Source organism: Phodopus roborovskii, unplaced genomic scaffold (assembly GCF_943737965.1).
Source record: "Phodopus roborovskii unplaced genomic scaffold, PHOROB, whole genome shotgun sequence".
Lineage (NCBI taxonomy): Eukaryota > Metazoa > Chordata > Mammalia > Rodentia > Cricetidae > Phodopus > Phodopus roborovskii.
In genome coordinates this window covers 3,888,422-3,902,006 of record NW_026126434.1, presented here as the reverse complement: position 1 = coordinate 3,902,006, position 13,585 = coordinate 3,888,422, and the positions used below count along the sequence as shown (strand labels likewise).

Below are 13,585 nucleotides of genomic sequence, written 5' to 3'. Positions count from 1 at the left end.
TCACGGCTTTCAGTGACTTTGCAGCTCAAAGTATTTTAAGTTTTATACTCAAATCCTTCTTCTTACAAGTCTACAGACATATGTATGCACACACATATCCCCAAATGATGATGTCATAGTGCTCAGTTGACTGCTGTTTATAAATCACACTCAGTCATTCCAAACCTTCACTATTGACTTGTGGCTCTTACGCCATAGCCACAACTCACATTTTAAAATAATGTTTCACATTCCATAGACACTTGACTGTCTTCTGCACTGGTATGTGTGTTCATGCCATCAGCAGCTGGGACTCTGAGTGACACTAAGCTTGGCTTTAAAAGTGATTCAAGAAAGCTGGCAGTGAAACATGCTAACCTAGGTATCTGGATAGGACAGGATCAAGTTTATGTGCAGATCCACAGGGTGCCAGGTTTAAATGCAGCAGTGTGATTCTTCGACCAGTAAAGCCAAGAGTGCAGTGCAGTCGTCCCCCCCACCCCTGAAGACTTGTCCAGAGACAAAGCTTCAAAGAAGCAAGGGCAGCTCATGTTGGTTCCTAATCTCCTGTTACTTATCAATTTTATGCTTAATTTGCTCCTTTTGGTTTTATGTATTTTGACACAGCTAAGTGTGTAAGTGGATTCCCCATAGTCCTTTAAATGCTATAAAACTTTAATATGGGGAGATCAAAACAATAACAAGCCACACCTCCAAGTCCACATTTAGCTCTTTATCTGAGCTACAGGATAAGCAGTTTCGGTTCGTATTTGATTCCCAAATATTGCCCTGCTTTAAATGCAGTTGCTCCTTGCCTTGCCTTTCTTCCCTTCACTCAGAAGTAAGAAGGTAGACTCTACTACCCTTAACTTGGATTTAAGACTCTCACAGGATAAGTCAGAGTAAAAATGAAAAAAGTGTCATCTTTAAAATTCTGAAGTCATCACCTAACTGCCCAATTTCAGGTGTGCAACCCTGGACTGTCTTTCAGGGAAAAAAAAAAATGCCAGCCGTAGCTTCCTTTTTTCAGAATACTCTAAAAATCTCTGTGTCTTTGATGCACAAAGTTCAATAGAAACACCTTTTAAATAGATTAGTCCTAATGATGGTTGATTATTTGTTGCTTTATTGAATAAAGCACATTTGCTTACAAAAAAAGAGGAAATTCACTTAGCTGCATGTCAGTAACCCAAATTTTGAGTGTACAAATAAAATGGAAAACATTACACAAATTTAATTACAATTCTAGGAAATAAACATGCAAATCAGACGGAGCACAATCTGCAGGCAATGAATGGTCTTCATTCCTGCTCCTGCTGCTCTTCCCCAGTCTTGCAGCCAGCCCCAGCACCTCCTGGACTCAAAGAGGACCACTGTTAAAGAGGGGCATCTGGCATTAACAGCATTCTCCAATCTTCCTAACACTTCGAGCAGGTGCCTCCCTTCCGCTCTTGTTGGGTCAGGTCTGCCCTCTGTAAGCCTCTGCCTTCCTTGCACCTCAAGTGACTTCTCAATGACCGAGGGTCCCCAGACAGGATTTATGAATTAAATTTGCTTTTTGTTATTGTCTTGCTTTTAAGAAAGAAACCAGCCACGCATAGTGGCGCATGTCTTTCTTTCATTGTAGCACTTAGGAGGCAGAGGCAAGCTGATCTCTATAAGTTCTAGGCCAGCCTGGGGGTACACAATGAGACCATGTCTCAAAAACAAAACAACAAAAGCCAACTCTGAATCCTCCACCAGAAGTGGGGGGGGGGGGGTATCACTATTTGCAAAATAAAGTGACTCTCCGGCTTCTGCTCCAGTCTCTCCACCAAGAACAAGCTTACCAGTTTTGTTTTGTTTTTTGTTTTCTCTTGGAGGTTTTCCCCGCACGGGAATCCTCACCCAGGAGCTGCTAGTTCAAGTGGGCACAGGACTAGTGCTGCCTTGTTACATTGGGGCTGCAGGGGAAGGGACAGGGCGGGCGGGGGAGCGCCACGGCTCAGTCCAGCTCCAACATCTGTTTCTCATCTGCGTGTGCTGTTCAGAGGGAGAAAAAAAAGTCTTTAGTAAAGGGTGGGAAAGGCACAGAATTTATTTTTAATCACATGTACACACAATAAGAAAACTAAACCAAAATTTTAAAATAGGCAAGACGTCTGGGCAGGTTGCGGTGAACGCTATGAGCGCTGCAGCCCCTGTCCCGGGCGGGCTACGCGCGTGGGGTCCGAGCTGCTGGCGGGAGCAGCCCGCGCGGCCCCGAGGGCGGAGGCGGAGCGGGGGCGGAGGCAGGGCGGGCGGGGGCGCGGCGCCCTGCGAGCTGGCAGAGCGGAGGGAGGCGGGGAGCGCGCTTGTCAGGTTCCCTCTCGCCCCGGGGGCATCCAGCAGAACCCGGCTCGGAAATCCGCGGGGAAATGGCAAACAGGATTGACGGGTTTCTCGTGCTCCTCGCCAGACACAGCGGCTCATTTCCATAACCGTCTGAGGCGGCGGCGGCGGCGGGACCTGCGGGGACCTCGGCCGCCGCGCACCGGGCCACGCCGACAGGGCCCGGGAGGCGCGTGGGCAGCGGCGGCCGCGAGGAGGACGGCTGCGGCTGGAGCGCGGGGCGCTCGGTAAGAGCCGCGACCCCAGGGCACGCGGGGGCAGGGAGGGTCGCGCGTGGGGCCGGGGCGCAGCTGGACACAGCGGGGCGCGGGGGCGGCGCGCGCTCTCCAGGGCCGCGCGCCCTTCCCGTGAGCAGCGGCGCGCACGAGGCGACCCTGGCGGTCGGCGGAGACCCCTGTGGCGGCTAATCGGGTGCCCCGGGTGGAAGGAGGGTCTGCCTGGGGCTGGGAGGGTAGGGAGGAGGGCCTGCGGGTCTCAGGGGCGCGCGCTCCGCGGAACAAGGCGCCGCTGCCGAAGCTGACACCTTGTGTCCCCCGCCACCTCCGCACCCGCCCCTGATCCCGGCTACGGGCGGCGCTGTCCTCGGCTCACCTTCCCGCGGGCTGCGAGGCCCACGCCCCCGCCTCTGCCAGCCCTCTCGGCCCCGCAACTTTCCTGAGCGCCTGGCCGCAGGAACGGGGCACCGAGGTCCACCCTGGCCCCAGCGGCGCCGTGAGCGCGGGCGGCCGCGGTTCGGCGAAGGACCCGGACAGCTGCGGGCGGGAGAGCGGTCCCGCCAGCCGCCGTGTGAGTCATAGCCTTGGAATCCCACCTTGGCTTGTATTTCCCGTAGAAGGAAACTTGGTTTTTAGGAGAGCGAATAATCATAGCCCTTATTCTTCAGGAGAGGCACTGGGCTCCAGTACCTTGGAAGACTACTTGCCTTTGTTCCCAGACACTTAGGCTGTTTACTTTTCCCTGCGGCTAGCCGGTCGATGCCCTCTGTCCCCGAAAGGGGCTTAAGGGCATGACACCAGTCTCCAGGGTGCGCCTGTGTAAGACCCTGGGTAAGAGACCCGTCACACCCCAGCACCCCACCTTGGGCCTGGGCTGAAAAAGCTGACCCTGTATCTGTGGGGAACCGCTAACCGCCTTAGTCCCCACACCTGCGTTCCCAGCCCCAACCGGACCTAGAGCTCTTAGCCTCCTGGGACTGTAGCTGGCCAGTGCACTTCCTGAGGGACAGCAGGGACCTGAGAAAAGCACCTGTCGGGTCGGGAGCGTTGAAGGGTTTTATTCTAACCATCAAGCCCCTACCTCCACCGTTGGGCGAATCGGACAAAGTGTTGAGATCCTGGCTGGGACCATTTGGAGTCAGTGGGTGAGGAGGTCTTTTGGCTCCCCAGGACAGAGCTCTGCAGTTCTCTGGACCACCCTGGATCACAGAGGTTCCCCCATGCTATCCATGGACTCTGTTTTCCAGCTGCCTTGATGCTCCTTAATAAAACATTCTGTCATTCCCAGTGTCAGGAAGGCGAGGGATCATCCTTCCGTCGTGCCGTTTTATGTCCGATAGCCCATGTCAGATTCCTGGCACTTCCAAACCACATCAGCCACTCCTTTTAGCACCATAATGGCTTCATCCGGAAAAGAAAAGAAAAGAAAAGAAAAGCCCAAATGGTATAGAAACGCCTGTATGAGGAACACTCGATAGAAACACTGACACTTGGCCATCAGCCTTGTAAGGGTGCTGGGGTGGGGGTTATTCCACAGCATCACCCTAGTGACCAAACAGTGGCATAGCAGCCTGAGGGCTACAAGCTAATGCATTAACACTCTCATTTGTAATCCACTCATTTCTGATCTTAAACAAAATCTCTGTCAATAAGCCATGCAGGCTGCATTTCATATTAATAGCCTGAACTCGTGAACTTGGGCTTCTGGATTCCATAGCAGAAGACCCATGCTAAACATGGATACCTAGTACTACACAGCCCTATGTCTCATAAACACCAGGCTTGCTTCCAGAATTGGTTAACATCAGTGTGAGTTCTAAGTAGACCGGGAAGGCTCAGTTGCAGACTCTCCTCTCCACCCCTCCCCCCCCAATCACCCCCAGCTCATTCATGTTTTATCCCAGCTTAAATAAACCACTTGCAGAAACCCAGCCTCTCCATTTAGGATCTTGTGTTTAACAGTTTTCAATTTGAAAAAGAAAAAAAAAAAAAAAACTTGCTGAAACTAGATGTTATAAACAAAAGAAACAGCCATGTTAAAAACTATTCTGCCATGTTTCAAGTTCAAATGCATAATGATGGAGTTTCATATGTTGTGAACAATGCTAACAAATAGAAGCCCTGAGAGTCTTAACAACAGAAAAGCTGCTCCCTAAGTCATTAGAATATAAACAAACTCTGACTACTGGTAAAGCAGCCCAGGGCCCATTAATGTCCTATTAAGCAAAGGTAATTGCTGCCAGGAGCCTGGCAGGGTTCTCTTTCTTTTGGGGGCATGGGTTTGTCAACCTGCTTTTGTTTATATGTAATAAAAGTTCCACCAGGCAAAGGTTTGGGTCCTCACCTCAGAACCCCCTCCCCCAGGTGAGTGTGAATTTCAAGCTGTCAGTCACAGGGGTGTGGTCTTGTCCCCACTGTTCATCTTTTCTGGATATAGGTGTCTTTTAGACTAGGTTAAGAAATTAGATGGCTTCATGAGTATTTTAGCGATTCTGTTCTTGGCTCAGGAGTTTGAGGGGGAAAGAGACCAAAGGGCTGAGTTTGTAAAACTGACAAAGACAAAATTTCTTTGTTGATGACTGAAAGAGTAAAAGAAATGATGTCTTAACACCATTTCTTGATATAGAATTATTTTACACACCCTCATACAACACACATGCTCACCATACGAACAAATCCTCTTCCCTTTTAAAGCATCTCTGATACCTCTTTGGAAAGAAAAGGAAAGCCCACATCAGCTATACCCTAATTCTGGGCACTGAGTAGAGATCCGGGTCCTGTATAATGCAGGGCTGAGGCTGAATTAGAAAACACAGGTGCCCAGTGAAGACAGACTGCTGCCGGTAGTTGATCTGGTAGCCAGAGGACTTTACCACCTTTTGAAGCCAAGATCTCTCCTTTCCTCCGGAAGTGTCATAGTGTACTAGTGTCATAGCATGTGGGGAAATACTGTCTGCCCATGAGACAGTTCACTCTTGCCCTAGCCTGAAGGCAAAAGAATAAACTGGGCCCTTGCTATACATGAAAGAAAATCCATCTTCAGCAAGCAGGCCTGACATCGCCTCAGGAGCAGGTTTTTAAAACACAAATAAGCCATGCAGGTCTGGATATCCTACAGCAGTGATTCTCAACATGTGGGTCATGACCCCTTTGGTAGTCAAAAGGCCTTTCACAAGGTGACCTAAGACCATCAGAAGACAGTTATTTGCATCACAATTCATAATAGTAGCAAAATTACAGTTACAAAGTAGCAATGAAATTTTATGGTGGGAGGTCACCCCAACATGAGGAACTGTGTTAAAGGGTCCCAGAGTTAGGAAGGTTGAGAACCCCTGTCTGAAAGGAACCAGGAATCAGAGGTCTGCTCACTGACCTGTGGCCCCAGACTCTTTCTTTTTCCCTGAAACATACTCCTGACCTTATTTTGAGGGTCGACACTGAGCCCCATGGAAGTGGCCTCCTAGCCTGGATTACACAGGGTCAGAGTCTGGGAGCATTGCAACAGTCCTGAGGTCAGGGTGGGAACCAGAGAGGAGGGTGGTGATGTGTTGACTCTTGGAAAGTTCCTGCCTTGCATCTGGCTTTGCAGTTTAAAGAGTTGCTGGCTGCCTCTGCCCGGAGCCCTGGCTCCTGTTTAATATTCTGCTGCCTGGTTGATGTTGTGCTTGGCTCCTGTGGGACTGCAACTCACGGCTGGAAACTGGAGCCAATTTTCTGTCTTCATCTCACAGTGTTTTGACTGGAGGCAGATCCAGTTCAGGCCGATGAGGGCTGTGGAAACAACTACCGAGTGTCTGTCTGCTTCACCCAGGGAGGAGAGAGTGTGGCAGAGGAACTGGGAAGAGAGACAAGTACTGGGAGGACCCTAGGGACTTCTGTCCTGCCCCTACCCCTCCCCATTAATAGCAGATTTCATCAAAGGGAACTCCTAGGGGCTTGAATAGAAAATTGATTTCACCTTATTAATAGAAGGGAGGCACAGGGCTTCTGGCCCTTCCTCTTAAAGGTGTCTTCACAAGGTCGGGAGGAAAATGCATTTGGGATGCAGAGCAGCTGTCTGAGAGGGGCTGAGCAGATCTGAGAACAATAAGGAATGGGCTCTAAAGATCCGCCCTGAGATGCAAGCTGATGATTGCAGAGGCTAAGCTGAGAGCAGCGAGAGTTTGCTAAGGTGTCCTTGGAAATGTAGTATGGCCGTTTGGGATGAAGGAGACAGGAAGCCTCCCCAAGCACCAGAGACCCTCCTCAGGCTGGCTCCTAACCCAGGCTATTTATCTGTCCCACCTACCCACCCCTTCTTTTCCAGATCTAAGGCTGTCAGAGATGACGCTGGTTCTGTCCATGAATAGATTCTGCGAGCCCATTGTCTCAGAAGGAGCTGCGGAAATTGCCGGGTACCAAACGCTATGGGAGGCTGACAGCTACAGAGGTGCAAGCCCCCCAGGGCCAGCACAGCTTCCTTTGCAGGGAGACCGGGGAGCCAGCCCACAACTGGCAGGTATTGCCTTTGGCCTTCTCCTTAGGAGGTAGTGGCTAGTCAGGCCCTGGAGCTGGGCACCTTGGGAAATTCTACTTAACTTGCTCTACAGTCCATCTGCTGTGGACATCCTGGAGCAGTGGGATTTTGTTTGTTTGTTTGTTTCTATTTTTATTTGTTTTTTAAGGGACTGAATGAACCAGATACTGAAAGTTTGGATTCAGGCTTTGTGTCCCTCAGAAGTGAATGGTCCTCTGGGATGTATACATCACAGGACCCGAAAGGCATAAAGGATTCTGTACCACCACCACCACCACCCCCAACAGCTTCAATCTGCTCCTCTTCATGAAGCACACAATTGACAAGAAAATAGAAATATGTTCTTCTGGGCCTTAATTCTAGTAGTCTCACTTAAGTTCCTTTGAGTGTTTATGAAGCCGTAGTTCTTTCTTTTTCTTTTAAAGGGAAAATGAAATAAAAGCTTCACAAAAGTCTAGTTTCCAAAAAGATTTCAAGGTTCTCAAAGGAGGCCCTGCTGTATTCGTGGTTGACCTGTTAACATTTCTAGAGTGAAACAGAATTTAATCACCCAAATGTTAAGCTTTAATATGTAATTTCATATCTTAAAAGAAAAGCCATCATGACTCCATGCATGTATGCATTTGTTTACTAACCCCGAAAGTGATTCATACCCATGCTCCTACCACCTGTGTGAGGTGTCTGAGTCAATCAATGCTAGTATTGCTTCAGACGGAGTCATGTCCCCTCCCCCACCCACCCACCCACCATCCATGGATTCTGCTGTTTGCCTGTAGGGAGAGTTAAGATCCCAAGCATTTAGTAAATGCTGAAAGGTGGATGACATTTCCCTGTGATGCTGCCTGGAAATCTTTACCTTCCCAGGCTCACAGGATTCAGTCCGCTGCTAGCAACTTTGAAGACAAATGTTTGTTTTTCCATCACTGCGTGTACGGTCAGGAATGTGGCCAAGTTATCCACTAGAGGGAAAGGAAATGGAAGCATTTTGCTTTGAGAACCTCTGGTAGGTCTCGTGTCATTTGTCTATCTGATTTATTACCACAGGATCACATTACAGGGGAATTCCAAATCCTATAAGCACATCCAAGGTCACATACTTCAAGAGGAAGTATACAGAAGAAGAGGATCTTCACCCAACACTCAGCAGCTGCAGCCGTAAAGTATGTCTAAACAGCGGTTATTTTATTAACGGTTACAATGCCTTCTTGAACTGTTTCCAGACATTAAATTGTCCCACCCAAGCAACAGAAGAGAGCCACTTCTTTATGGGTTACATGAATTGCTGTCACTTTTGGGGGGGGACCTGTACTGGGTAGTATTAAGTCAATTTGACACATGCTAAAGTCATCTGAGCAGAGGGAACCTCAATTGAGAAAATGCTTCCATAAGATCAGACTGTGAGCAAGCCTGTAGGGCATTTCCTTAATTAGTAATTGGTAGGAGATAGACCCAGCCCATTGTGGGTGGGGCCATGCCTGGGCTCCTGGTCCTGGGTTCTATCAGAAAGCAGACTGAGGAAGCTATGAGGAGCAAGCCAGTAAGTAAACCCTCCATGGCCTCTGCATCAGCTCCTGCCTCCAGGTTCCTGCCCTGCTTGAGTTCCTGTCCTGACTTCCTTCAGTGATGGACAGTGATGTGGAAGTGTGAACTGAATAAACCCTTTCCTCCCCAAGTTGCTTTGGTTATGTGTTTCCTCACAGGACTAGGACAGGGCCTATGTTACTTTTCACAAGTACTTGAAGAAAGAACCAGAAAGAGACCCTGTGCCTGGAAATAATGAAAGTATATAAGGGAACACACATCTTTTTGCCCATAATTTAGTGTTCTCAGACTGCACTGAGGCCTGGGGCTGCTCTTTGATATTATGTGTTGTGAGATGCACCTGCCTTTCCTGACCCTAGTCTGAGCTCTGCCCACGAGGCTACTGCTGTGTGCTGGTTGGGGTGGTTGTCCAGGAGTTTTCCTGTGGGGGGGTCAACATATTGTCCCTTGGATAGACCTATCTGTGATACATTCTGACACATGTCAAGTTTTTAAAAATCCAGGATTAATTCCCAAGGAAGGACCAAAGATAGCTATTTTCCTTTCCACACAAAGTAAGGGAGTAACACAGTGGGGGAAATGCAGGAGATAAGGGCTGGGTGTCTAAGCATCATTTCTTTTTCCTCTGTGGCACCTTCCCTCCAGAACTCCACTGAGCTCTTCAGTTCAGCGTCTACCAGCTCCCTGTCCCCTCCCCTCAGTGTGCCTCCCCTCCCCAACCCCTCTCCAGGCTTCAGCAGTTGCTTTTTGCCTGTTTGTAAGGAGGCGCCCATGTTGGTATCTTTAGTTTCTGTGTTGTGTCTGTGTCAGCTTTCCAGTTGCTAAAGGATTGTGTCAGCTCTTGAGAAAGTTCAAAGCCCACCTGGGCTACATTGTGAGTTCCCAGGCAGCCTAGGCTACATAGGCAAGGCCATGTTTACTGCTTTTGTTTTTGAGGGAAAAAAAGTTAGCAATAATAACAGCTGCTAATGGACCATCCTTCACCCAGTGTCAGCCTCACAGCCCAGCACTGCATCCCCAACTCCAGTTTCTGTCTGTGTCTCTTTCTATCAGTTGCACAAGCCAACAGGCCCTACCTAACCTAGCCTCACTAACTACAGTTGCCCTCTTCCCAAACAAGACATGTTAAGGGTGGGAAACCCCAGAAGTGTTCTTTGGTAGTATTGTAATTTAAGAAAAGCTGCTCAGGAGAGAAAGATGCCATGTGACAGGGTTCAAGCAGAGGGTGTTTTTTTGGTTTTTTTTTTTTTTGTTTTGTGTGTGTGTGTGTGTGTGTGTGTGTCTTGTTTTTTTAATTAGGAAAAAGGATCATAAAAGGGGGTTGGGAGACCGGCCTCTGTAGACAGGATCAGCAGGAGAGGGGGAAGGGGGGGTGTTGCAGTTAGAGGAGAGAGAAGGATGGGAGGTGGGCGGGGCCCTTTTAAAAGAGGCCATAGTGGATGTGCACAGGTGCTCTCAGTGGCTGCAGCTGAGGGAGTACCCTGTTAGAACTCTAAGGACAGGCCAGTACAGATGCCTGACTACTAACAAGTGGCCCACTCCAGACTTTGACATGTACCCATTAGACCCTGCATCTCAAATCTTTAAAAATATGTGTACTGGGGCTGAGAAATGGCTCAGCAGTTAAGAGCACTGGCTGCCTTTACATATGACCTGAGTTCTGTTCCTAGCACCCACTTGGCAGCTCACAACTGTCTATAATTCCAATTGCTGGGCATCCCATGCCCATTTCTGGCCTCTCTGGGGTGGGGACCAGGTACTCACATAGTACACAGATAGTACAAACACTCAAACACAAAATAATTTTTCAGCCAATAGGGATGACACAGGCCTTAATCCTAGCACTCAGGTAGCAGAGGCAGACAGGGCTTTGTGAGTTCAAGGCTAGCTTTGTCTACACAGTGAGTTCCACAACAGCCAAGGATAGATGATAGAGAGGCCCTTTCTCAAAAAAGTAAAATAATGATGTTACAAATTTTTAAAAATTGATAATAAATTTAAAACATACTGCTGTGAAATGCATGAGTATGCCTCTGCACAAAGACATGTGAAATGCAGCTAGATACATTTTGGCCAGAGCACTCCTTGTCACCAACATCCAAGTCAACCTGAATCCTCCCTGTACTGCTTCGCATCATGTACCCCTCACCCGCACAGCAGGTGCCAGGCAGCCTGGCTTCTGACATCTCCTATGGACTGTCTCAGCTTCTCCTTCACTGTGACCTAAAAGCCTGAGCCTTCTGGCTGGCCCTGCTGAGGCCCACCTAGCAGCGATACCCCAGTGAGTCAGGAAGTGGGTGGGGATGGGACATCCACAGCACCCTGGGCTAGCTTCTGAACGGGCGATGGTATTTTCACAAACTGCATTTCCTGAGCTTTTCTCCTGTCCCTGACTTTTAGACTATTTCCGTTTTTGAGGAGCGGGCACACATCCTTTACATGTCCTTGGAGAAGCTCAGGTTCATCGATGACCCAGAGGTGTACCTGCGGAGATCTGTTCTTATCAACAACCTTATGAAGCGGATCCATGGGGAGATTCTCATGCAGAACAGCTGGTGCCTCCCTGCCTGCTCCCTCAGTGGGGCCTCTGCCCAAGAGTGGTTCCTGGCTCAAGACTGTCCTTACCGCAAACGGCCCCGGGTGGCCAAAGAGGAGTGGGAAAAGTTCCACACTTGCTGTTTTTACCAGGAGTGTGGCAATCACTGCCTGAATCTGCCCCTTTCTGTCAATGCTGGTGTTGAAAGCACTTCAGGTGCTGCCACTACCACATTGGCCTCCTCCCCTTCCTCCTCTTCTTCCTCACCCACCTCCTCGCCATCCTCCTCTTCCCCTCTGCCACTGCCTAGCTGTTCCCACCATGTAGACTTTGATATAGGCAGTGCACCTGTTTACAAGGGCGATGGCCAGATACCTGCCAATGAAATTTTTGTCACTAGCATTAGGTCACTTGGTGTCCAGGAAAAGGCCAAATTCAACGATGGGAAAGTAAGTCGTGATACCAGCAGAGACATTGACGGCCAAGAACCTCTGGGAAATGACCTTGATTTTGAGTGCAAAGGCCAATTTTATGATTATTTTGAGACTGGATATAATGAGAAAAACCACATGAGTGAGTCCTGGAAAAAGTCTTTGAGGAAAAAGGAGCTCTACCCAAGCAATAAACTGTGCTGCAGCAAAGGGAGTAAAATGTGACTGTGCTCCCCACCAGCCCATGGAAGCACGAGCAGCATGACCAGTTTTCTTTTGAATGATTTTGTAGTTTTGTACAACTGATAAAATTATGCAGTGAACACGCCATGTTGTTTCGCTGCCTGGAGAGTAGATTGCACAGAACATCTGTATAAGAGGCATCCACAAGCCAATTATTAATGTGATTCTGCCAAGGAAAGCCAGCTTCATGTTTGAAAGTATATCTTAGTTTTCTTTAAAAAAAAAAAAAAAAAATTGGTAGATTAGGTTGAGGACAACGTGCCCTTGTTATATTCCCACTGCCCCTCCAAGGAGCCCACCGCTTAGCCAAGTTCAACATGTTTGCCAGTCAATTAGGAAGTTATTTGGCAAGCAAATCAATATAACCAGCAGAGATATCTGCATCTTTGACATGATACAGTATTTCTTTCTGAGTAGAAGACTGAAGGCGGGAGGATAGGTGAGATGGTTTTGTGAGTTGTGACATGTTTGTATGGGACAGGATGAGAGGAAATGAAACCCGGCAGGGCAGCCATGTAGGAATTGTGGGGGATGGAGGAGACTGCCCTGCGAGCCCCTAGCCTGCCTGTGACAGGAATGGATGACTGGAGGGGGTATACCGGGCCGTCTTTGATGGGGTGAGTAGGGTGGGGGTGTATAAGGTGGTCTTTATGGGGTGATTGGGGAGGTGATGTACAGGGCGGTCTTGATGGGATGACAAGGAAAGTGGTGTACAGGGCGATCTTGGGTGCCTTACTTTATCTTAATTTTTGCCAATGTGAAAATTAAGGATAAATCTGAGTTACAGCAGGGATTTAACAAATAGGAAAAAACACACAGGGTGGATCCATGCGGTTTGGAAATTTAACTTTGAACTATTGTGTTCAACTTTTGATTCACCATCTTCTTCCTTTGTTTTTGACGCCCAGTGGCTGTGGGTCTGACAATTTTGGGTGGAGATGGAGGAGACAATAGGGAAGGTCCTTAGGAACAGAGAAAGCTGCCTGGGTTTTTCCATGGCAACACATCGTTGTTGGGTCTGGGCTTTCTGAGCTTTGGGTTGTCTTGTTTTCTTGTCCAGTGACGTTCACAGCCCGTGGCATGCGTTATACACGTTATACTTTGACCTGTTTTGCATCATTCCATACGTTTAGACTCCTAAGAGCATGTGGTTTCTATATATGACTTTCGCTGTTGATTGAGAAGCACAATATTAATAGATGATGACGTGGTGATCAATACATTTTATCTTAAAGAATGTAAAGACTGTAGGTTGCAGAACATTATTTTGGAGAAATGGGACTCACTTGACATTGTTGTGTATTTGGCCAATGCACTACTCAAACATTACCTTGAATTTGCACATTGCCAAGTGTCCTCAGTGTGGCACTCTGGTCCAATTCAGCCAGCCCCTCCTCATAAAATGTATTACCATTTCCAAGGCCAAGGATTGGCCTAGTTGACTTGGGCCTTTTAAAATGACTATTCACAGGAATCAAATGCCAAATGGAGGAGATAGGTAAGTTCTCCCACTTTCTCCAAGATGAAGCTTTTTTAATTATTGCTATTAATATTAAATAGGTCTCATTCATACAGTGTATGAGTAGATCATTTGGGAAATTGTCCGCAAGGACCAATTTTTAAAACATGTTCCTGTGTTATGGCTGAATAGTCTAGTAATGTTTTGTCCTTTATTTTCAATATTTGATGAACATTTTGGTGTTGAAATTTTAGGTGATAGATGCTAGTACATGACCGTGTTGTAATAAAGTGA

The 13,585-nt window shown here is 48.1% G+C and overlaps 1 protein-coding gene across 1 annotated transcript; it reads left to right on the top strand.

The window, feature by feature from the left end:
* Positions 1 to 2,993: 2,993 nt before the first annotated feature.
* On the top strand, positions 2,994 to 12,113 carry Sertad4 (SERTA domain containing 4). Its single transcript, XM_051186667.1, has 4 exons — positions 2,994 to 3,133; positions 6,871 to 7,062; positions 8,125 to 8,240; positions 11,023 to 12,113. Exons 2-4 carry the CDS (start codon positions 6,888 to 6,890, stop codon positions 11,812 to 11,814), a joined length of 1,083 nt encoding a protein of 360 aa, XP_051042624.1. The 5' UTR covers positions 2,994 to 3,133; positions 6,871 to 6,887; the 3' UTR covers positions 11,815 to 12,113.
* Positions 12,114 to 13,585: the final 1,472 nt, after the last annotated feature.

Excerpts from the sequence above, each read along its gene's own strand:
- Sertad4 (XM_051186667.1), top strand. The coding sequence starts at position 6,888 with ATGACGCTGGTTCTGTCCATGAATAGATTCTGCGAGCCCATTGTCTCA. Across the intron at positions 7,063-8,124 it reads AGCCAGCCCACAACTGGCAG|GATCACATTACAGGGGAATT; the intron begins GTATTGCCTTTG and ends TTATTACCACAG. Across the intron at positions 8,241-11,022 it reads TCAGCAGCTGCAGCCGTAAA|ACTATTTCCGTTTTTGAGGA; the intron begins GTATGTCTAAAC and ends CCTGACTTTTAG.